This window comes from Chionomys nivalis, chromosome 4 (assembly GCF_950005125.1).
Source record: "Chionomys nivalis chromosome 4, mChiNiv1.1, whole genome shotgun sequence".
Classification (NCBI taxonomy): domain Eukaryota; kingdom Metazoa; phylum Chordata; class Mammalia; order Rodentia; family Cricetidae; genus Chionomys; species Chionomys nivalis.
Window position 1 is genome coordinate 111,092,190 of NC_080089.1, and position 24,795 is coordinate 111,116,984.

Below are 24,795 nucleotides of genomic sequence, written 5' to 3' on the forward strand. Positions count from 1 at the left end.
TTTTGAAGCAAGTAATGGAGAGAAACTATAGAGATCACTGCTAGTTTGTACCTTCATTCAGCATGCTTCCATCTGGAGACTCTCCTGTACTGGAAAGACCAAGACAGCACAACCTCTCACCTTATCATACAAGTTTCCTGGGTTTCTCTTGTCATCCTCATCACTGCTGTCCTCCACAGGGGGATTTTCCCTTTTCATGTCATCCCCCAAATAGTGCTCAAAAACATTGGAGAAGGCAATTGCAGACAGCATGCAGACGACTGGGGTCAGAGTCAGCATCAGCCGCACCATCACTCCAGCAAAGTAGACAGCACTGATTGCATACAGAGCAACTGCAACAACAGGTTTCTTTCATCACTGAGGGGAAGGTGCTCACAGAAAACAACATGTTAAATACCATAGCACAGAAAAAACCCTACAATAGATATCTCACAAAGCAACTGTTTCTAAATCATTAATACTGACCATATAGTCCTACTGAGTAAACTAAATAAAAACTATCACCAGTTTAGAGAAATGTACTATCACTCAAATTTAATTAATTACATATATGGGAAAAATTAAATGTAATTTGTTATTTGCCAAGAGCATCAAACATTACAAAATCCATAGCTGACAGCTAACACTGAATTTGTGCATTACATCATTAGGCACACTAAGTTTATGGAACCAAAAACAGCCTAAGAAAGCCAGCACCAATATCTGGTGCAAAGCCTTCTTCAAAGCAAACATGAGTAAGAAGAGTACTGACATGATGTACGAACACATGTCAGGTAGCACCTAATGACAATTCGCCTTTCACTGGCCAGAGCTCTGAAGTGGGTGTTGAGTCTCAGGCTAATGGCCTGGAAAGACAATGAAGTATCTGACTCCCACATCATTTGAAAACAATTATTGAAAATATTCATGTGGGTAGGAGGTAAAATTTATATGCCAAGTCTACATTTTAAAAGTAGTAATTAGAACTATATACATTGAAAATTCAACTAATTTTTCTTGGGCAAGTACTTCCATGAAACAGGAGAAAAATATTCTAGAATATAACATATATAAGTCAAGTAAAGAAAAACAAAACATTAAAGTAATCTCAAAATGGACAAGAAATAATTATTCTGAATCAGAGTTTATTGGGAAAAAATCTTACCAAATACTCTTTCATCGTTGATATTTTTGATGCAGAACCATAGGCCTGCTGGGAAGGTACATACAAGAATATGTAGATCAAAGAAGAAAGACACCCAAGTCGTAGGCTGATGCTCAGACACTGATGCAATAATTGGAATGTGTATTTTTGCATACCTGATATTAAAAAAGTTCATTACTATTTACAATTAAAGGATAAAACAGGAGTTACCTTTAGATGAAGAAATTTTCTTTAATCATTGACATTACTCTTTTCCCCAAATTTCCTTATTTAAACTTGTATTTTAACTGCTATAGCTATAGTAGAAATCAATCTAAAGCTAATATGCCCCCTCAATCAGAGCTATCTAGAGCTAATCGAATTGCTGGCTCTGGTTTCTAATCCTTGTTCAGGTAGGTATCTGCAGTCCAGCTCTACAGCCTACAGCTACTCCAATGAGTTGATCCACCTCTTATTGGTGTTACCCATAAATTCCTGTGTTCCAAAGCCTTTGTAGACAAGGGGCTGGTGTGGGTGTAAGAATAGAAGCCATTCTGCAAACACTCTTGAGACTCCGAAGTAGTCAAAATTACTTTAAAAATGTAACTAACACACATCAACTTTGGAATTTAGCTTAACCAGAACAATCTTCTGTAACTGGTTGCTTCCAGTCCTCGGGATCCAAAGGCTAAAGACAGCATACTCCTTAGCCATCACTACATAGTTTATACTCTGTGATTACATTCGCACAGCAGCCCTTAGGTATCCTATCAGAAGGACACCTGATAAATAAGTCGTGGTAGGACTTTATTGGATCATCTAGAAAGCAACTGCAAAAACAGTGGCATCCTCTCAGCACTAGGTCAACATCTTACATCACTGAAATAGTCTAATTCAAAACCAAAGTTTTAAAAATTAGTTCCTTTTATACAGCACTCTTCAAAAATGTGCCAGATCCTCTAGTGTATTTCAGATTTTTTTAAGCAGAAGTTTAAATTAAGTGATTGTACAAAAAGTCCTTCATACCTCTGTCATATATATTTGTCACACAGTACCTTATCCTTAACAAAACTCAAGATGTAAATCTTATATTCATTAGTTTAAAAAAGTCCCCATCTTTAAACTATACATGTGCTGTGCTGACAAAATAATGAGGAGTTAGCCATAGCAGAGGAGGAATATAGAGCTTATGTCTCAAAACAACAGTGTATTCACTTCAAATAGATCAGCCTGGTATTTACTGTTGCTTAAGCAGTGACTGAAATGCTCATAATCTAGGAACACAGAGCAGAAAGTTATTTGACTAGGAGGCCAAATTAGTATATTTGAACTTACCCAGTATCCCATAATGAATAAAACCTGCCACTCCATGGTGCAATGTAACCTTGAAGGAAAAAATAGAGAGGAAATTATTTACCTTTTTATTATTTTGTAAATTCTCTTTCTGGGGTGGTGGTAGTGGTTGAGATTAGTCTACATAGCCTCTTGGGCCTATAGCTTGTCTCAAACTTCTAGCAATTCTCCTACCTCAACCCCTTAAATGCTGGGAGTACAGCTTTATTTTGTAAATTAAAAAGTATATATAAAAATTATACACACATACACACATTGGGGACTGGAGAAATGGCTCAGTGGTTAAGAGCATTGGGTTTCTAGGACTTGGGTTTGATTCCCAGCACCATCATGACATCTCACAACTGTCTATACCTCCAGTTCTCAGGGACTTGATATTCTATTCTGGTGTCTGTGGGCACCAAGCACACGCAGAGTACACACACACACACACACACACACACACACACACACACAGGCAAAACACCCACCCATACACACAAAAATTAACAAACAACAATAATTACTGGTATCTTTTGGGTGCATGCCATGATAATACCAACAACAATTCTTATGGTTGTTGTTGGTATTGGGTGCATTCCAGTGCGCATGTGGACATCAGAAGACAATTCTGTGGTGTTGATTTTCCTCTTCCACCTGGACTTGGGTTCTAAGAACCACATTCAGGTTACCAGGCTTGCACAGAAAGTACCTTTACCAGCTGAGCCATTGCACCAACCCAAATTTGTCATTTTCAGAACTTTGTTACTTTTAGCCAAGGATAATTTAAACCAATGTTGGCTTTATTTTAGAGGTGCCAATACATTTTCAAACACCTAGCTAATTCTTTGACTCTAGTCACACCTCCTTCACTCTGTGCTGGACCTGTGTATTATCTGGACATATGGATACTCCAGGGAAAACTGGAGCTGTTGGTCAGGACTTGTGAGCTCAGGTTAGAGAGTAAGTTGAACCCAAAGCGTGCTGAAATGATGTGGCCAACAATCTCCAAAGTAAGAGAGAGAGTGCACAAAAGAGAAGGTAAGCATGCATAGCTTATCACAGATGCTGAGTCTTCAATAGTTTGGGGTCTTTAACCAGCAAGAAAAAGATGTTTGTGGATTTACCAGAGCCCGAAAAGCAGTAAAATTAAAATAAACTTGCTTTTTTTAAAAATCAGGAATGGAGGTTTTTTTTTTTTTCTTTTTATTGCAATTTGTAATATGCTCTTCAGGTTTAGAACTTTTGGTAATTGATATAGTACAGTATTTGATACAAGGATAAATGCAGCATGTGAGAAGAACCCGTGAAAGACTGTTTTTAAACAATAACCTAGAGACACAACTTGTATCTTACAGACGATAGCACCTACCTGTGTATGTCAGATAGATGACACTAAGGAACACAGCACCTGCAGCTAGTGAGACACCCAAAAAGAAAAGGGTCTGGAACTCCTGCTTTGTCAACCGGTCTCTCAGATATTGCAAAAAAGCGTAAGCTTGCAGCAATGCAAAGACACCTAGTTAAAGAGAAGGCTCATGTGAATACAACACAGCATTTTCCCAATGCCATTTTAACACTTTCACTCACAAAGCTTAGGAGACCCCGTATCCTTCACACCAGAGATTAGTTATTCCATCTACCAACATTCCCTGTGTCAACTGACAGTGAACCTACAATTAATGCATCTGAAAAAAACCTACTGCACATTTTTTCCCAAAGTGATCAGAATGTACCAGACAAGAAAAGCAGGCAACTGTGAATACTGACACTACCAAGCATCATTGTTGACTTAAAACATTATAGTTATTTCTGGGCTGATGTGCTGGCTACTTTTTTTTTTTCAACTTGACAAAGGTTAGAGTTATCTGAGAAGGGGGAACCACAATTGAGAAAATGACTCCATTAGACTGGCCCATGGAGTACTGTCTTGATTAATAATTAGAGTCGGAGGGCTCAGCTCACTGTGGGCAGTGCCACCCCTAGGAAGGTGGTCCTGAGTTGTATAGGAAAGCAGGCTGAGCAAGTCATGGGGAACCAGGAAGCAGTACCCAAACATGCCCTCAGCTACAGTTCCTGCCCTGATTTCCCTCAGTGATGAATGTGAGCGAGCTACTTAGGTCAAATGAATCCTCTCCTTTTCAAGGAGGTTTTGATCAGTGTTTATCACAGCAATATGAAGCAAAGTAGGAACAATTAACATTACTGAAGTCTCTTAGAAATCAGGATATAATAAAGTAGCTAGAAACCCATTTTAATAACAACATAGAAGAAAAAATGATTTCAAGGTCACACACATTTTAAGTGGACAAAACATTTGACAATGTCCTTTCATCTCAACTTCAAAAACTTTTTCATACCTGCAGCTGCCATGTGCTCACTTGTTCTGATTGGTTGAAATCCCACAAAAGGTATCTGCATGGATAATATTAAACCCACAATGTAGAAAGTGCTATATGCTATAAAAACAAAACAGGAAACAAGGTAATTTACTACTGCCATTAAGTATTCAACATATAAATATATTTATGTCTTATTTTTAGAAAAGTTTTAACACAACTTAAGAACAGACTCTTGAAGTGACTGATTTGATGTGCATTATAAATCATAAATATTCTATCCATTTTTTAAAGTATTAAGTGTTCTTTGTAGACTTCAGTTAAGTTTCTGTCAGAGACTTCCTTTCTAGAAAATGGAATCAAGTTTTTAAAAATTCACCAATAATAATCATTGATAGGAGCCAAGAAACTATACAACTACATGTGTATTGAGTAAGTAACTATCATCGCTGTGGTTACTAATCCAAAATAGTCACAGCTTCACAAACACCTAACATTATCATTAACTTAACAAGAGTACCTGCTGGTCTCAAAGGGACTGAGTGTTGTATGTTTCCGTCAGTCTCTTAATGCTCTTTGTACAGAGGTTTAAGGGGTTAGAAAGGATATACAACTGGCTTTCTGCATGATGGAATAGATGCCAGTCAGGGAAGCAAGAGTCTGACACAATGGCTGTTTGCTCTCCACAGTGGTCCTCCTTAGCTTAGGTTGATTCTAATGCATAGAACTGCTGAAGAGGGATGACAACCTGTGTCAAAAAGGTTTTCCCCTTACATGCCACAGATTAGGATTAGGTAATCTGGCTAGAAAGTATTTGGAATCATTGAAAGTAAAATTTCAGAGTTGTAAAAGAGAACTTAAATAAGCTGATGCGAACATATTATTCTATTCATAGACTTATTTACATCCCTTTCATAAATGTACTTGATAATCAGTTTGGGGCAAATAAACTACTATGAAGAGGAAAGTCTAGGGAGCATTGGAATAGAAGCTGTCACTCCATCACCTTTGTCTGCTATGCTGTGTAACAGTGCAGAGCACACACTTCACTTCTCCTGCCTAATGTAGTTATATTTATTTACTTTTAAAGGAAGTCCACTTATAGAAGGTAAATTGCGGGCTATTAGTTTAAATGTTACAACTACTTCCCAAGCTGTTTGGTAAGTGATGACTGCTGTCTTGGAAGATAAGTTAGTGAATCTAATAGAAAGGGCCAGAGCTAATGAAGGCCACAGCTCCACCATCCAACCACAGTGAACTTTGCAGACACATGCTGAATGGTACAGCTCTTTGTGAGATACTCAAATAAAATCCAAGTTCTCACAATTCTGAATCTGCTTATGTGGTCGAGGGGCCTTCTAGTAACCTTCTTTTACTAACTAATCTGTATTAAAGCTGTGACACAGCTTAGAAGCAGAAAGGGAGAAGTGAGAGGGAGGGGGAAGCAAGGTTACCATGTGACCTCCAAGTATGTAAAATCAAATACTTTAGTTCCGTCAATACAGAACAAAAGCTGGGTATGATCATTAACACCCTCCCCCCATTTAGAGCCCCACATGCACTACTATCAATATGCATTCTACAGGGTAGAGCTGAGAATCAAACCTAAATATGAGCATACACCAACACCACCAGGAAGCATATAGGAGGGATAAGCTTTCTTCAGTGAAGCCTGCACATACCAAACAGTGCAATCACCTCTTAGAAATGCAAACATAGAATTCAGCAAGGCTTATAGGACTTTAACTATAATGGACAATACAAAATGTATTAAAAAAATAAGTGATTCCTTAAAAAAAACCTAAGGAGAAAATGAAGTAGCAAAACTACCTTACAAATGATTCGGGGCTCTTGAAGTGTTCACAAGTTGTGGAATTACCCAAACATATACCCTCATCATACTCCCCAAAGAAAACTCTACCCCCATTACACAGCTGCTTCTTGGTTCCCTTCTTTCCAGAGCAAGGCAATCACAAATCTATTTTTTTTTTTTAAACAATAAAAAGAGAGCCTCTACCCCATCTGCCCACCAAATTACATTCTTCAGGTTTATCATAAGGGGTATACTGGAACAAACAAATGAACACACACATACACACAGTCTGTATTTGGCAATGTAAGCATTTCATTTCGGTAACCCAAGCAAAATACTTTTTAGAGACTGTTCACATTCATTTCCAGGAATATTCAAAAGAGGAAGACTACACTTTCATGCTGTTATCAGTAAGGAGAAGGAAACATCCAGGGCTGGGCATGTGGTCCAGTGGTAAAGCATTTGCCTTAGCATGCCTAAGGCTCTAGGTTCTGTCTTCAGGACCATGAGACACCCAAGGCAACCAAGTAACAAGACCCCAGTCTCTATGGAAACAAACACATTAGAATTCAAGTTAATAGTACGAGTGCCAGGAATGAGTTTGAGGGAAGGATAGTCAGTCTAGAGAGCTTCAAGAAGCAAAGAGGAGTTGAGTTCTTATTACATGGCTGATACCACAGCTTTGAAAGGCCTCTGTACTGCTCAGCCTCCATGTACCTGCACCAGTGAAGCCAATCTGCTGGGACACTGCTGTGGTCCAGAGCACCAGTGAAGACAGCTGGACGCTGTCAGCTCGAGCTTTACTAGTTTTGGATCACTGGCTCTATGAAGGGTTTACACAGGAGAAATACACATCTTACCTCACAGAGCCCCTTCAGCACAAAGAAAAACACGTGTACCCGATCAAGTTTGGGACCACTGACCAAGCTCCACAAGTTTACCTCACTTAAGCTACTGTGCTCCCTGAATTTCTAAAACAGCACATACATCTCAGTATCTTAACTGACATAATTTACAGACTTCCATTTTAAAACAAAGTGGAAAATTAGATTCACTTGAATAGAAGTAAATGAAGAAATTCGATTAAGAATAAACAACTTCCATCCACTATAAAAATAAAAGCATGTTTTTCTCCAGATTTTATGACAGCACCCAATAGTGTGTTTGCAAAAAGACCTTAAATCTATGATAAGGAGGACATTTTAAAAATAGAAATTCCTATTAAGATCAATTCCATCTAGCCTCTAAGTTACAGAAGTTGGTAAAATCAGATGGACAGTTCCAGCCATAGCACATGTAGTTAGTGCTTGTGACAGTGGTAGGGAGGGCTTATGTAAGGAGCTTGTAGAGTAATACAAAAGGGGCACTACTGTGCTCTTACAAGACCTCAGCAGTAAAAACCTGCAGCACCAATTCTTCCTACAACTCCTCTGAGAACCCTGACCTACCTAGTAGTACAACTTCCTACCTAGCCATGATAACTTCTTTCTTAACTTTTTACTATTCCATCAAAGAAGTAAGCTCTAAGAAGATGACAACCCAACAATACCATAAATCACTCATTACATCATAAAAGTGCTACCACACTGCCATCCTGTGGAAGCACAGTTTCTGGCAGTCATTACTGCAGACCACGCTTCTGATTGGTTAGAAACTAATTTCCCCCCTAAAACAATTGGGCTTATTCACATGTACAGTTTCATTTTACCCAAAGAAAAAAACACTCTGATTAGAGACAGAAATCTACAGAAATCCTAATCATGTTTCCAACCCAAATACTTGGATCCCAAGGGCACAGAGGCAGTGGAGCTTGGCTAATGCACAGTTGACTCCAGCTCCACCGATCTTAAGTGGTGACAGAGCCCCTGCTGCTCTCACTTCAGCACCTCACTGACAGGCCATGGCAGTCTGCAGTACTCTTTATGGCATCTTTTATACTGGAATGCCAAAGCATGCATGTGGAGGTCGGACGACAACATCTCTTGGCTGCTGCATACCCCAATGCTTGGATTGAGGAGCTACCATATTTGCTTCACACGGGTTCTAGGGATCGGATCAGGTCCTCATACAGTGCCCATCACCATTTTCTCAGTCCCCTTCTCTGGAGTTTTAAGTTACTCCCCCTCCTTCTGCAAACTTAGAGAAGGATCTATGAACATACAAACTCATTAACATTAACCCACTACTTAATCCTGTCAGTCTTTCTGAGTTAATTTCTTGGACAATGTTTAATGGGAATGGCTAACAAAATATCCTTCTGTCAGACAAGATACAGAAGAGAAAGATCTTACAATCTAGAGTCAGTTTTACTAGATTACTAACAACACAAAAGTCTGTAAGAATGTTGAAAAGTTAACTTAATAAAGTCACCTTGTTACTTTCTGACTGCTTCGGTTACTGGGAATTTTGGTAAATATTCAGGGTAAAGAATGGCGAGAAAACAGTAACAGAGGGCAACAAGAAAAACACTTCTTCGGACTAGCAGGGAAACGCCAGGTCAGCTTAGCAGGCACAGATTGTGAGAGCTCCTTCCCAGGGCACTGCTTACAACAACCATAGAACACATCACTGAAACTGACATTTTACAAGCTCCAAAAATGTAAAGGTAGCATGAAATGACTTATTCAAAATACTTGAGCAGAGAAAAAAAATCACGCTTTCAAATGGAAAAATAAATCTTCTTACTATTACCTAATAGGAAGATAAGGATAAGGATTTAGGGGAAATATATCCAGATTTAAATTCTAGTTCTGGGATGGAGAGATGATGGCTCAGCAGTTTAGAATACTGGCTTTATCTTTCAAAGGACCTGAGTTCAATTTCCAGCACCCTAATGGTAGCTTACAGCTGTAACTCCAGTTATTTCATGCCCTCTTCTGGCCTCAGCAGACACCAAGGCACGTACATGGTAGGGACATACATGTAGCCAAAACAAAACAAATATGCTCGAAATAAAATTAAAAGCAAGTTTAAAATTCTAGTTCTGCCCTGCAGAAGGAATTCATTAGTTCTGACAGGTGTTAATGGGACAATGTCAGACTACAAGGAGATTGTAAACACACTGTGGGAATACTATAGAACTCATGAAATCTATACAACCTCTCTTCTCTTGAGACAAGGTCTCACTATGTAGTCCTGCCTGCTTCTGCCTCCAGATTTCTGGGATTAAAATCATATAGCCACCATGACTGGCTGATTCTACTGCAAAGAACTCAATACTGTGACTCAATCATTCCCACAGCTATGTAATAACTAAACCTAATGTGTCAAAAAGTACAACAAACAATTATTAGCAAACATAATTTACAAATGAAGCAAAACAGATTTAAAGACCAAAACTACAAATTTATTCCACTAAAAGTCATTTAGAACTTTCCTTTCCTTTTGCTTAGAGAAGGTCAGAATTCTTTAGCCTAGGGTAGCCTGAAATTCTCTGAGCAAGGCTGACATCTACCATGCCTTGGCCTCCCAAGTGTTAGATTTTAAGTGAGCCAGAACACTAGTTTATCTACTGTATATAAGCTCTTAAGTAGACAAACATTTACTTTAAGGCTCCTGGCTTCTACATAGGAAGCATTTCTGACCAACACGACAGGTGTGATTCTCAGGAAGACTGGGTTCACCTATGATAGCACCAAAGCATTTTCTACTTTTGTTTAGTTTATAATTTAAGAAAGACCCTTGGCACTACATGCCTTGAGTCTTGAGACAGGAAGATACTGTTAAGACTATTCTTTGTAAATTAAACTATGTAATGCTTGAGGGAACGCCTAAAATATCTACTTAACACAACACACCTATGGAAAGGAAGACTCAGAAACCTTCAGTCCCTTCAAGCAATGAATACACAGTGGCTCTCCCCTGGAAAGCGCTTATTGTAACCAACACTTAGGACTTTTAAACAAATGAAAAGCCAAGGCAAAACTCTTAGGAATCCAGGTAGCACTTCTGTTGACAGGGTTCATTTACCATGAAGGCAAAACTCAAAATAGATCATCACTGCTAAAGGGATCAATCTAGGAAGCATGGAAATCACTTTATGCTTTTAAAAACACCCCAGTCATGCAAATAATGTATCTAGTTTATAGGATGCGTAGCACAAATAATAAAAACTCAGAGACAGATATCCAGGGGTTAAAGCTGAAGTTCAGAGAAGCAGAGCAGTAAGCTGCTAGAGAGACCTTTCACGTCTACCAAGGCTCAGACCTAAGGGGCAATCCTCTGACTGCCTAGACTGCACTGTGTCTCTACCAAACCTTAGACTCCACACTCCAGTGAGTTTCTGTCTCTTTCCCTCTCTCTGCCCAGCCATATCAGAATCAATCAAAAACCTACTTTTATTTGTTAATATTTCATGTGACTGAGGTCTGTTTATGACCCTCCCCCTTTTCTATTTGTTTTTTGCTTTTCTGAGAAGGATCTCATGCAGTCAACACAAAAGGCAAGTTAAACATAAAAAATTACTACCTTTTCATGGGCAATACGGACCAAGCAGGAAGTCTGTTTACTAAGAACGAGCATGAAAGGTGGAACAACTCACCTATGTAGACTCTCTTGCTATACCTCTGCATTAGCAGTAGCACGAACACATGGAGAGGGATAAGGTTGATGATAAACACATAACCTCCCCACGCAGAGACCTATGGGAAAAGAGAGGCTAAGACACATGGCTTCTCTCACTTCCTAAAACATAACATAAATTCATGACAACATAAATATGAGAAAATATAACACTAGGATTTCTAGCAATTTTCCTAAGTAGCATATATACATAACAGTTCTTTTGTTTTGTTTTGTTTTCGAGACAGGGTTTCTCCGTGGCTTTGAAGCCTGTCCTGGAACTAGCTCTTGCAGACCAGGTTGGTTTCAAACTCACAGAGATCCGCCTGCCTCTACCTCCCAGGTGCCACACCGCCCACCTACAATTCTTTTTTTTTAATTGATAAGTAAAGTAACATAATCTCATAAACCCAGTAAACTTTTTTAAACTTACTGGAGAATAGCTCAAGTTAAATTTAATTTAATAGGAAGGCTTAAGAACATCACATAATTGTGAATTGGCAGAAAATAGACTGTCCTGGAAATGAGTTCTAGAATATAGATATCAAATTTTTAGAATAGAATAACAAGCTTTTATTTCATCTATGATAATCTATTTACTGAAAGTTCAATAAGCATAAGAAAAATGAATTCTGGCACTGGTCAGTGACTCAGCTAAAAGGGCACTTACACCCTCGGTCACACTGTAGAGTTCTTAATAGCGCAGGTTGGCTGCAGCCTCAAGAGGGATTACAAGTGAGAACTGTATTTAAAATATAACGCACGTGCACGCACACACACACGCATGCACACACACACACGTATGTTTTTGACTTGCATTATATGTATGCACATTAAAAATCAAATCAGAATAACCATGGTTATTCAAGTCTAAATAAATATTTTTAAAAGTCAATGTTCATTCTCAACCATTACAATGGACTGACTTTTCATGTGCTCAAAACAGAAAAGAACTCTTTTAGGATCAAAGCTCAGCTGGGCAGTGGTGGTGCACGCCTTTAATCCTAGCACTCAGGAGGCAAGGCAGGTGGATCTCTGTGAGTTCAAGGACAGCCTGGTCTACAGAGCAAGTTCCAGGACAGGCTCCAAAGCTACAGAGAAACCATGTCTCAAAAATCCAAAAAAGGATCAAAGCTCATCAGTGTGTTCTAATTTAGTCAGAAGGCTGAAAAATTCACTGGTTACCAAGTCATCATGAGGACATGTTAGTGTACAAAAATATTTCAAAGCAACTTCTAAGGACCTACAGTTAGTTCATAATATATAGACATACACACCTGTTTACTGCTTAGTCACATACCAAACCCCAATGTCATCCTGAGCTTAAGTATTAAGCTCCAAGAGTCTCCTGGATATTCCTAACATTAAAAGTGACTTCCTTAAGCACAGGGCACAATACATACCCCAGGTATTAAGCAGTTTAGAAGGACCACAGAAAACTGATACACCTATTTATTCTATAAAATTAGTTTTAGCAATTAAATTACTGTTAATTTTCACATAAAAAACTACATAGGCTATTGGTTGAAAAAGAGGCAGAAAAAGAGGCAGAAGTATAAAAAAGTAACATTGAACCTTACCCTACAGAAATCTATTTACAAGTTATGAGGCAGTTTATGGGTTAACACAGGGTGCACGAACAATACTTAGGTACTGACTGTAAGGAGTTCGGGAATTCTGAAAGTGCAGCCAGAAAATCAATCTCTGTCCACTTATAAACAGACAAACTGAAAGCAATCTGAATACAAATCTCATGTTTTAAAGTGGTCTTGCTCATCCTTTGCTGATCTTTTCACTCTGGGATCTCATTTCCTTCTTCTCTGGCCTAGACACCACAGAAAATTCATCCCATTAAGGAATGAAAAGAGAACACAAAGGGCCAGAAGAACATCCAGTCTTCCTCATCATTCTGTCTTCTCAGGTAACATTCCTTTGGGAAAGCTTTTTCACCAAGATTCTTTTTGTTTGTTTGTTTTTCGAGATAGGGTTTTTCTGTAGCTTTGGAGCCTGTCTTGTAGGCCAGGCTGGCCTCGAACTCACAAAGATCCACCTGCCTCTGCCTCCCGAGTGCTGGGATTAAAGGTGTGCACCACCACCACTCGGCTCATCAAGATTCTTAAAGTGTGCTTATTTCTCTGGTCTTCCCAACTTAGTGATGAACAGATGATGTGTATTTTTACAACTTATGATTGTGATCATTAAACAGTCAATTCCAATAAAAGAAAGCTAATTTTTAGTTTGATATTTAAAACTATTTTATTTCCTCTAAACATGGTTATATGCTCTATATTTGACAGGTAAAGTTTCTTGTTCTTTTTAGTTTGTAATGTAACTAGGGAAACAGTTTACTTGTTCAAAAATTAAGAAAAAATACATAGGAACAATAAACTATATTTAAATTCAATTCTAGATGTGATTAACAAGTTAAAATCACTTAGAAATTCAATGCTAAAAACAACTGATTTGTTTCCCTTGCTTATAATAAATACTGCATTTGAGGACTGAGTATCGGCTCTCAACAAAGTGTCCCTCTCTCTGGCATCAAGGCGAGGGGGATGGCAATACAGGTAAACACTGAGCAGAGTCCAAACCCAACCCGAACAGGAGTGGTAAGGAGAGGGTGAGGAGAAAGGAGCTGCTCTTGCTGCCCAGAGCTTAGAGCAGAGCCAGGCACAGATCTTACCATGTAGAAATACGACAGGCAGCAGCACATCGTCCAAAACACAGACCCAGTTTTCACAGACTTTACCTAAAAATAACAAAAGTAAATCCCATTGTAAAATGTATATGAAGACAGTTAACCATCTAAAAGGTACTGAGTGAGGACTGAGGCATGGCTATTCTGATTGACTTAAAATACTTTTCAAAATTGAGTAAGATACATTTTAATAACTGATTCTCTTTTGGTTAGTTTTCAGTAAAAAGAACAAATAAACAATGAGGAAAAAATTACCCTTTTTTTCATTTTCTGTGACGAAATATTAAGTATCAACAAATTGGAGCCTTAAATAAATGTGTTCAGTAACTCTACATTTTCATATAGTTGATTTGCTAGACCTAATACCTTTATATTTCTTCATCTGAATACATGATCACATATATAGATTCTAAGCTTCCATTTTGAAAAACTTAACTGTTACAGTAAGAAAGTTTAGATACCATAAATAATGAAAAAGAATACAGTAGAAGGAATGTGGGGCTAGCGGAAAGAAAACATTTCTAGTTTATAGCACTCCATGAGAATAAGGAAGAAAGTACACTAAAATGGCAAACATTTAAAAAAAGAGCAAGGAAATCAAAAGTTTAATAGATAAATATTCCATGTTTATATTAGAAATAGGCAAAATAATCAAATGATTTTGTTTAAAGAGAACAAATTAATTCAAAGTCTATGTAGAGAAAGGCAAAAACTCAAAAGAGCCAACATATTAATAAAGGGAAATAAAATTACAGGGATGATATTTATCTGAACTTTAAGACTTACAAATTATAGTAGTCAAGACAGTCAAAAGGATCACTGACATAAATATATATATAAAAAAAAGGGATCTAGAGAGATGATTCAGCAAGTAGTTAAGAGTACACACTGCTCTTGCAGAGGACCTTGCTTTAGTTCTCAGGACTACTGGAGACCTATAACTAACTGCCTGTCACTCCAACTCCTGAGGACCAAATGCCTTCTTCCAGCCTCATGTATCTACATTCATGTGGTGCACATAGACAAGTCTCTCTCTCTCTCTCTCTCTCTCTCTCTCTCTCTCTCTCTCTCTCTCTCTCACACACACACACACACACACACACGTGCGCGCATACACACAGAAAATGTAAAATTTTTAATTAAGCTATACAATTATTTATGTTTTGTTGTTTGTTTTTTGGTAGCTTTTTGATATTTTGAAGGTAAATCCAATGTGATTGCCTAAATAACAGTCAAGTACTTAGTACCTACAAGTCCATATACTGTGGCTAGCAAATTATCATATTAAGCAGGAGATAAAGAACACTCTTTATCACAGACAGATCTATTAGAAACCAGTGCTTTATATCTGTAAGCATGGGCTACCTTGTTTTAAGTTCATAGTACTAACAGATCTACTCAAGTTCTAGTGGAAATAAAATTTATCACCTCAGTGAGAAAACTCCCTCAGCAATCTACAAAGTAGCAAGCTTTAAGTTACCAGGCAGCTAAAGTAATGAAGCAGTGCATACCCAAGTATTGGGATAGATAGCTAAAGACCCCAGACACACAAGCAGTTTCACACTGGAAGACCTGGAGGGGCTCAGCCTTCTTAGCAACATAGCTAGTCACATGGAAAATCAGAAAATATTGGACTTAGAGCAGGGGTGAAGCTCAGTGGTAGAGTGCATATTTGATGTATATAAGACTCAGTCCTCAGCATAATAAAAAGGAAAGTAAAGAGAACTTTTAAACTAAAAATTAATGGATGGGATGCAATCCGTGATAGGATGCTTGTGAGCATATGCAAGGACCTGATCTCCAGCACTGAAGAGACGAATCAACAAAACAAAACAGACTACAGGAAATTGATGAAATTCTTGTGCATTTGTCCAAAGAGCAGAAAAGGAGAGAACCAACTTCACAAAATTGTCACCTAACAACCACATGTGTGCCACAGCATACATGAGCCTCCCTGACTGCATCATACACAAGCAGTAGTAAATAAAACTTTAAAGTACAGATGCATAGCTATCCCAGAACATAGAGAAGGAGGAAGTAAGAGGTACAGGGCTGGGGTACAAGTACAAGTTTTAGACTGAAGAAATTTTCTATAAATAAGAGTGGTGAGAGTTGTACAATAGTAAGTTAAAAAGGATTCATTGTATTCTTTAAAATAATGCAAATGAGTTTTACTACCATTTTGGAAACATTTTTAAAAGCTAAAAGGCAGTTGAGATTTCAGTTAGGATACTACTTCAATAGTTCAGACTCACGTGTTAAAAGAAAATGAAGGATAAAAAAACCTATACATAAACCAGGCATGGCACACAACTATGATCCTAGCACTTGGGAGGAGTTTGAGGGCAGTCTCAAGATACATACCAAGGCTTTGCTAAAAAAAAAGAAAAAAAAAAAAAGAGCAACAAAAGGGGCTAAAAAGCTACAGAGAGAATCAATGTTAGTTTTCTTAATGCCCAACTGTAAATAATTATTTCTAAGTGAGTTACTCCCACAATAGGGTATTGTTTTCTTATAGTAAATAGGAGATATAACAAAATGCAGATGACTAAAACAGCTAACCAACCTATCTATCCAGACTTTCAAATTCAAATCAATGTCATTATTTACTTCAGATAATTTTATTTAAAAAAAAAAGAATTTAACCAACATAGATGGAATCTCTTTTAATGTTGTTTCCTCAATGCCAACCAATCATCCTCAGAAAAAATATGTTAGGAAGTTGATGCACGGATTCCTCATTGCTATATAAATTTCACATTAATGATTTATCACATCACGACTATTCTACTGTAACTCATTTCCCCACTGGCTATATTAATAAGATCTATCTACACTCACATACATTATTTTTAGTATTTGAACTTATATAATTAAAAGGCTTAAAATAGAGATTGAAACATTTTAAGTCTGGGGGTAGTGCCCCCTCCCCCTGTTGCATGCAGTAATGAAGGTTTTTAAAGACATTTCTGATGATGACAGCAGCAGGGCACTAACAGTGCTGCTGTCTTCATGCTCACTTACACGGTGCTTTTCTCTCTTTTAAAGTCAACCTCAAGAGGCTGCCTCTGCAGTGTTCTTCCTAGAATTCCAGGGCAAACAAAAATACCTAATAAGCCAGGGAAGTTTTCTTGTTTTGTTTTTTTCCTCAAGACAGGGTTTCTTTGGCCTAGAACTCACAGAGATCCACCTGCCTCTTCCTTCCAAGTTCTGGGATTAAAGGTGTGCACCACCACTGCCCGGCTCACCAGGTAGCTTTTAAGGGAATTTAAAATAACTATTAAAGAGAAAGTGATGCTGTCATTCACCTAGCTACCTAAAAATATAGTTAAGTGTATAAAAAGTACTCACACATAAAAAGTGTGTTCAGCTGACAGTCTGCTTCTGCTATTTATTTTTGAAGTTACAACTTATGAAGCAGATACAATAAGATTATTATGAAAATTAAAATCTACGACTATATTAATCCAGTTATATATTCAGAAAAAATGTCTGGCATGCTTTTAAATGTTACCTATTGTTGAATTTATTATGAATAGTAGTAACATACGTGTACAACTCTATTGGTAAAAGACGTAAATCCAACCTAAAGACTTTAGGCAGAAGGTCACCAACATTAATGACAGCCAAATATTAAGTGGTACTTACCCATAAGTAGTAAGTGAACTGAAGCGCAAAAATTGCAATGCCTTCATTATCAAAGGATCCTGCCACTGATCGAGATATGTACCCTGGTACAATTGCAATAAAACAAGCAGCTAAAAGTCCTGCTCCTTGGTTCCAAAGTTCTCTAGTTAGCAGGAACGTAGATATAGATGTAAGGCCGCTAAAAGTTGGTGCAAGGAATACACACACATCTCTTATGTGAACTGTTATGTTCAATGTATTTAAAATCCAATGAATAAGGCCAGCTGTTATCATCAACCCTGGGTAAACCTAGAGGAGGGAAAGAAAGGAATTTAGTTACATATAAAACATGGTGTCCAAAAAGAATAGTCTACATTTTTTTTAATTAGTATACACCATTTGTAGTTAAGATGAAGAGAAAGCTTTCCCTTTCACGGGATACACAATAAAATCTTTTTGGAACAGATACAAAGAAGAAATTCATATATAGAATATATACTGAAATAAAACAAGAGTGATTAAAATAGAAAATATGTAATGATGTTTATTTCATTAACTATCTTCCTCACTTCCAAACACTGTCTTAGTCATGTATTTTTCAGGCTTAGGAGTTTAACACACTTTAGCCATGTTCTTATTGTATATAAATAAAAAGGAGAAATGATAGTTATAAGTAAGTTAAATCCAAGATTCAGAAAGTAAACACCTCTAGGAAGAAGGATCAGTCATTTGGGAACCAAAAGAATACTAAAAGGCTTTAAGTGCTATGTTCAAAGTCTTAATAATGGGAGGGAAGATTAATATACTGACACTCACCTTTACACCAAAAGAAGGGCAGTTACCACAAGATTCGGAATTGGAGGATATTTATTTCGAATCATCCCTCAGTAACTAATATGTGTGTTTTTATCTGCATTCACACCCGAATCCTCCCTCAGTGGCTCTCTTTCTCCCCAAGACTGAAACCACAAAGACTCTGCCGCATATTCACTCCCTGACTGTCCTATTTAAGTGTGCACGTCTCAACAGACTCCGCCCTAGTCTTTAACTCACCCCCTTGCTTTTTCTCCCTAGCACCTATTATCATTGAGCGCACTACTTATAAACCTTATTTTCAACTGCTCAACCTCACAAGAATGTAAGCTCTAGAAGAATAAGAGTTTATTTGTCAGTATCAAGAACAATACAGACACAGAGTGTATATTCAATGTCTAGTGAATGCACAGAGTAACAGGATCGAGAGGAGAAAAATAGTATAGTGAGCCATTACAATTCTCAAAAAAATCTGCTCCATTTCTTACTCAGTACTAGGTCCTACTGAATAATTTTTGTCAGCAAAACACAAAGAAAACACATGAATTTGAAATTTTTTCTCGATGTAAATCAACATATCCATATAATCTGGCAGATGGACCTAATATAAGAAAAGTCAAAATACAAAGCAGTGTTGAATCAAAAATCTAAAACCAAAAAACTCCTAACAGCAAAGATATATTCAAACTTGGAGCTGGAGAGATGGCTCAACCAATGGTTAAGAGCACTTGCTGCTCTTACAGTGAGGACCCAGGTTCGGTTCCCAAAATCTACACGGTAGTTCACAAATGTCCATAATCTTCAGCTCCCGGGGTTTTGATCCATCTTCTGACCTCTGCAGGCCTCAGGCACGCATATGGTGCACATACACAAATGCATGTACACATGAATTTAAGATCATGTGCGTGCATGTGTGTGTGTGTATTCAAACTTTTAAGGAACTCCAGATGTAAAAAACAAAGGAGTTCAAATTTAAGTAGATATTCATGTCACTAGAACCCATAAGAGAAAGCAAAAAAGCCCAAGAAACCAGGTGTAATGTGCACCTTAGTGTTAGAGGTCGAGCAATTTTAACTTGACACAGGGGCCAGAGAGAAAACCTAATTTTCAAAGTCAGATGCTGTTAATGAAACTAAACTGGATAAATTCTTCTCATTCATCAGGGAAGTCAGGAAGGAACTCTGCCTTCCTTACCAAGTAGGAGCAAAGACCTACAGAGATAAGATTGTTCAAAAGTACTGTAATATTAAGATGTAAGAAGCCTCAAAATGGGGCTGCACTAATGGCTCAGACGGTAATCCCTGTAAGGCACGAGGACCTGGCTTCATCCCCAAGCCCCACATTAAAAGCCTGCAGTGTTGGCACACTCTCTGAGCCCCAGTGCTGGGAGATGGGGAATGGTATAGTGGGCAGAAGGAGGTAGATTCCTAGAGTTTGTTAATCAATCAGCCTAACCCAATTATGTAGCTCCAGGCCAGTGAACAACTGTGCAAACAAATAACAGATCCAACGTGGACACCACCCAAGGAACATCTGTGGCTGACCTCTGACATCCACATGTACATGTGCACCCACATGTACGCACACACACCCCTTTATAAACACAGAAGGAACACGATCTAAATTAGAAAGTATTTTAGGTTATAATCAAGTCTCAAAAAACTTAAAGGGTTGGAAGTTACATAATGTTTACTAACTACAATCCATTTGAAAACTTTTAAAGAGTACTATAAAACCCTCTTAAAAGTTATGAATGAACTTCTATGAAGGCATGGCGGTTCACATCTATAATTCCATCATTTGGGATGCTGAGGCAGAAAGATTACTATTAAATGCAAGGTTAGCATGGGCTACAGAGAGAGCATAAAAGAAAATAAAATCCCACAAGCAGGAGATTCTAATAGAAATTAAAGTGGAAGAATGATGAAAACACTAGGTCAGAACCCAGGAAGTTCTGCTGGCTGCACGATGGTAACTTTGACTGGGACAGCTGTAAACAGTCAACAGTGAAAAAAGGCTGAAAAATCACTGGCGAAATGACAGGGAGTTGGGAAAGGAACACAAACGTAAATTCAAGGTACAAAAGAAAGGAAATGAATCTGAATTAATATGTGAGAGCAAAAGTTTATCTGGGGTGACAGTGATACCGGTAAGCCTCTGGCAAAGTCAATCAAGAAGAAATGACCAAGCATAGAGACTTCCTCAAGAGCTGCCATATCTTCCCCCTTCTCTTTAAGTTCTCCTTACACACTGAATCCTAAGAACCTTATATCATCATTCTGGATCCAGAGAACTCTACACCAACTATAGTCAAGGCACAATTATCTAGATTGAGGCCTGAAAAGTTTAATTATTTTAATAATTCTAAATTTTTATCCCCCCCCACCCAAAAGCTTTATTTCAAACTCAGTTGCTCGAGAACAAAGCAAAAAACACAATCTAGACTTGAGGTATTTTGTGATAGCAGATTTTTGTTGTTTTGTTTTTGAGACAGGGTTTCTCTGTGCAGTCCTGACTGTCCTGGCATTCACTCTGCACACCACACTGGCCTTGAACTCACAGAGATCCTAGCCCAACAGCAGATTCTTAATCTATTCCTGATACTTGTCAGAGGCCAATGTGAGATATTCCATAAATAAACTGCCAAGAATAGAGCAAAGAAACATTGGCTAATTAGCTACAGCGGCTGTGTTTGTGAACTATATGCAGTTTTTGAGGACCCTCATCCCACCAACACGTAATGGTTTGCTCAACAGTTTACAGTTAACATCAAAGAATAGCTAATATACTTACAGTGCCACCTACTATTCTTCCTAGTGGATACCATGCTCTTTCATCAAACCAATTTAAAAATTCATAGAACCCATGAGATGCAAGGTGATGTGTTGATCTATAGTTAAACCTGGAGAAAAGAGAAAAGGAAATGTTATAAAACTTGTTAACACAATACCTTTCTTTATATTTGATATATGAATATATATATAAATCATATATCACAGCAATATTTCTCAAACTCTAATAACAAAAAAGTTTGAAAATTTCAAGTCAATGCCTATAACCTCTAATACAACTAATTATACCACTAGCACTCTCTTAAATCCACACTGGAACTAGAAATGCTCAAATTAACATATGACCATTAGTGGGGATACAAGGCAGAGGGCTTAAATTTAACCAGGAAAACAAAAGGGATACACAAAATTCATTATTGTAAAAGCAGTCCATGACTCAAAAGGCTAAGAACCATTATCAAGATGGCATCAAACTGACCAGGAAGCATATGTCATGTAACATCCAAATGCTTACACAGAAACAGTAAAATAGTGGCTTAAGAAGGAAGAGAGCAGACTATGCTAGCACAGTGAAAATGGGAGTCTGGCAGTGTGGCTCTGTTTAGAGTGCTAGACGAGTACTTACAAAGCCCTCATACGTGCCAGGAAACAGAGTATGGTTTTAAAGCAAGATTATAATTAATTTCTGAAAAAGACAAATGAGAAGAAAGGAAACTAAGGAAACCAAAGTCCAAAATGCAAGCAGAAGAGAAATGCAAGCAGAGGGCAGTTTCAAGGCTACTCCACATTTAGCATAAAGCAGTTATGGAGGACAGGAGAGACCAATATCAGTGGTCAGGGTGACACTGGGAGTGACAGCAGTACATTCGGTCAAGATTCCTTCCTCAAGAGGCAAGTAGGCAGCAAAGGCATCTGTCTATGTTAACGTGACATGTGGACACAGGAAGTGAAATAGTGCTGGACTCATAGAAGTGCACTGGAAAGTCAACTGGTGTATACCCCCAAATCAAACATTTGAGAGAGTAAGCATCCTTGAAAGTAAGCAACAAAAGCAAACAAGAGCTCTACAAAGGGCAATGGATTCTCATCTCCAGAGGAAGCCTGACTGGTCACAGGTTCTAGCACCATGTGACATGCTGTGTGGCTCTGCTTATGCACTGTGTTGTAGCTTCTTCATAGCCTACATCATGAGGTGGCTATGAAGAGCAATTACACGGCACCTGCGAAGCTGCTACTACTACTATGATTAACACACATAGTAAAAGCCCATTTCCAAGTTTTAAGGAAAACATGAATACCCAGCTAAATCATAGACAGGCTACTTTAACTGGAAAAGTAAAGAGCAAATCACAAGGTTAAAAAGTATGAAAATTGAAAAATCAAGAGACCCCCAGAAGTGCTTACACTCATAAAGATCACTAAGGGCTACAAGGATGGAGGGCAGAATAGGTTCCAAACATAGAACTCAAAATGCTACTAATGATAAAGTGTAATTCACTCATTCAGAAGCAAACTGATAACTCTTTAAAGAAACAGCAAAATCGAATACATTCTTCAGTGTGACCGACTATCTGATGCTATAAGGTAATAGAGTTAACATTAAAAATTTTTCTGAGAAGGGGATTTTTAGGATTAAAAAGTTAAAACTCTACTTGGTGCAACACAGGAATCCCCACACCACAGAATTAACTTCAAAAACAAGCCCCAGATGCCTAAATTACTGGTGTACAGAAACCACACAGCACTGCAGAGCTCCACCCTAGAAGAGTAGAGTGACATCCCCAAATCTTGTGACAATACTGAATGGATAAACCAGTATCATAGCAAGAATCAAGGCTTAAACTTTTCCTAAAAAATCTTACTCCAGCCGGGCAGTGGTGGCACACGTCTTTGGTCCCAGCACTTGGGAGGCAGAGACAGGCATTTCTCTGTGAGTTCAGGGCCAGCCTGGGCTGTTACACAGAGAAACCCTATCTCGAAAAATCTTAAACCAAGCTAGCTCCCTACTTTCCATGCTGATCTTCAGTCCTGCAGACTCACCTCCCTTCCCAATGCCACAGTCCTTAGACTATTAAGCCCATGATCACCTGGGGGCACTTTGCAATCCCATTAGCCTGGTTAACTCACTCTATGAACCTTGGCACGTTTCTAAGGACATAGTGTATTTTCTTTGCCATGTTCGCAGTCATCACCTGCTGAAAGAGTGTCCCGGGCTCCATGACTGCAGTTCTGCATGGAGATGAGAGTAAAGGCTTTCTGTAACACAGTCACATAACCACCACATACGTCTCTCCTATAGGACAACATTTTAACTGTAATACTTGAGATCCGTGCCTGAAGGAAAGCAAGGCATTAAGAGTCCACTGAACCTTAGTCAAGGGCTAAAAACCTGAACAGAAATGGAAGCATGAGTGCTGGGTCTTTGTTTTGTCTCAACATTCAATGTTGGCAGGAGGCAACTCTCTGAGAGTGTATCTCATGTGTTCAAGTTCATTACATCTGTCTATATTTGAATAAGCCTTGAGCACTATTCTTGTCAGTTTTATAAGTCAACTCTCATTTTGGAGCTTTTCTTTCCACTCTGCCAGTGGTATTTTACATTACATGGATTTGACAGGAGTAGGCATAGGCTTGCCAAGGTCAGAGGACAACTTGCAAACATCTTTTCTCGCTTTCTACCATGTGGGGCCCAAGTTATCTCAGCAAGCTAGTACCCTTACCCTGAGCAATCTTCTTAGCAAGCCAACAGTGTTTAAGTATTTAGTTTCTCTTTATTTATGTGTATGTATATGAGTTTATGTGCACTACATACATGCAGGTGCCTATGGAAGCCAGAGGGTGACAGAGTACAGAAGCTGGAGTTGTAAGTCACCTATGTCGCTGCTGAGAATTGAACCCAAATCTCTGCAAAAGAGCGATACCCACTCTCAACTATTGGGCTACCTCTCCAGTCTCCTCCCCATGGTACTTTTTAAACACATAAACCTAAATTTACACCCCATGACAGAACTACAGCTTTTGTTTTTGCAATGAAAAAACAAAAAGTACAAGAGCAAGATAAAGAAAAAAGGAGGTAGAAAATAATGCTCTGCTCTAGTGTGATCATAAAGATAATGCTCATTTTCTTCTTAATGATAAACAGTTTAAGTTTACCCATTAGTGATGTGGGAGTGATTTTTTAAAAAATCTGTTGCTTTTATTGGTTAATTAATAAAGAAACTGCCTAGGCCCATTTGATAGGCTAACCCTTAGGTGGGTGGAGTAGACAGAACAGAATGCTGGGAGAAAGAAGCCAAGTCAGGCAGTCGCCATAATTTTCCCGCCGAACACAGATGCAGGTTAAGATCCTCCCTGGTAAGCCACCAGCTCATGGTGTTACACAAAATATTAGAAATGGGTTAGATCAATATGTAAGAGCTAGCCAATAAGAGGCTGGAACTAATGGGCCAGACAGTGTTTAAAAGAATACAATTTCCGTGTAATTATTTCAGGTAAAGCTAAAGCTAGCCGGGTGGCTGGAAGCAGCCACGCCATGATAAACAGTTTAAGTTTACCCATTAGATCCTCAATAAATCTGGAAGTGATCATCACTACAGTTTTGAATTAAACCCTGAAATGTGAGGGAACATTTTTACTAGTAGTTTTTAGTTTGTCTCTTTGAATTTCTAAATTGTTTTTTATTTTAGGTTTGGTACAGG

The 24,795-nt window shown here is 38.2% G+C and overlaps 1 protein-coding gene across 1 annotated transcript in view; it reads right to left on the reverse strand.

Annotated features, from left to right (window-relative positions):
* The window catches only part of Stt3b (STT3 oligosaccharyltransferase complex catalytic subunit B), a 69,557-nt gene that overhangs the window by 14,943 nt on the left and 29,819 nt on the right, over positions 1 to 24,795 (reverse strand). The window contains exons 2-10 of the mRNA XM_057767083.1: positions 21,099 to 21,207; positions 17,514 to 17,801; positions 13,851 to 13,916; positions 11,148 to 11,247; positions 4,816 to 4,914; positions 3,828 to 3,974; positions 2,459 to 2,507; positions 1,145 to 1,299; positions 121 to 332 (exon numbers count right to left, since the gene is read on the reverse strand). Of these exons, the coding sequence (XP_057623066.1) occupies positions 121 to 332; positions 1,145 to 1,299; positions 2,459 to 2,507; positions 3,828 to 3,974; positions 4,816 to 4,914; positions 11,148 to 11,247; positions 13,851 to 13,916; positions 17,514 to 17,801; positions 21,099 to 21,207 (1,225 nt within the window). The remainder of the gene's footprint in view (positions 1 to 120; positions 333 to 1,144; positions 1,300 to 2,458; positions 2,508 to 3,827; positions 3,975 to 4,815; positions 4,915 to 11,147; positions 11,248 to 13,850; positions 13,917 to 17,513; positions 17,802 to 21,098; positions 21,208 to 24,795) is intronic.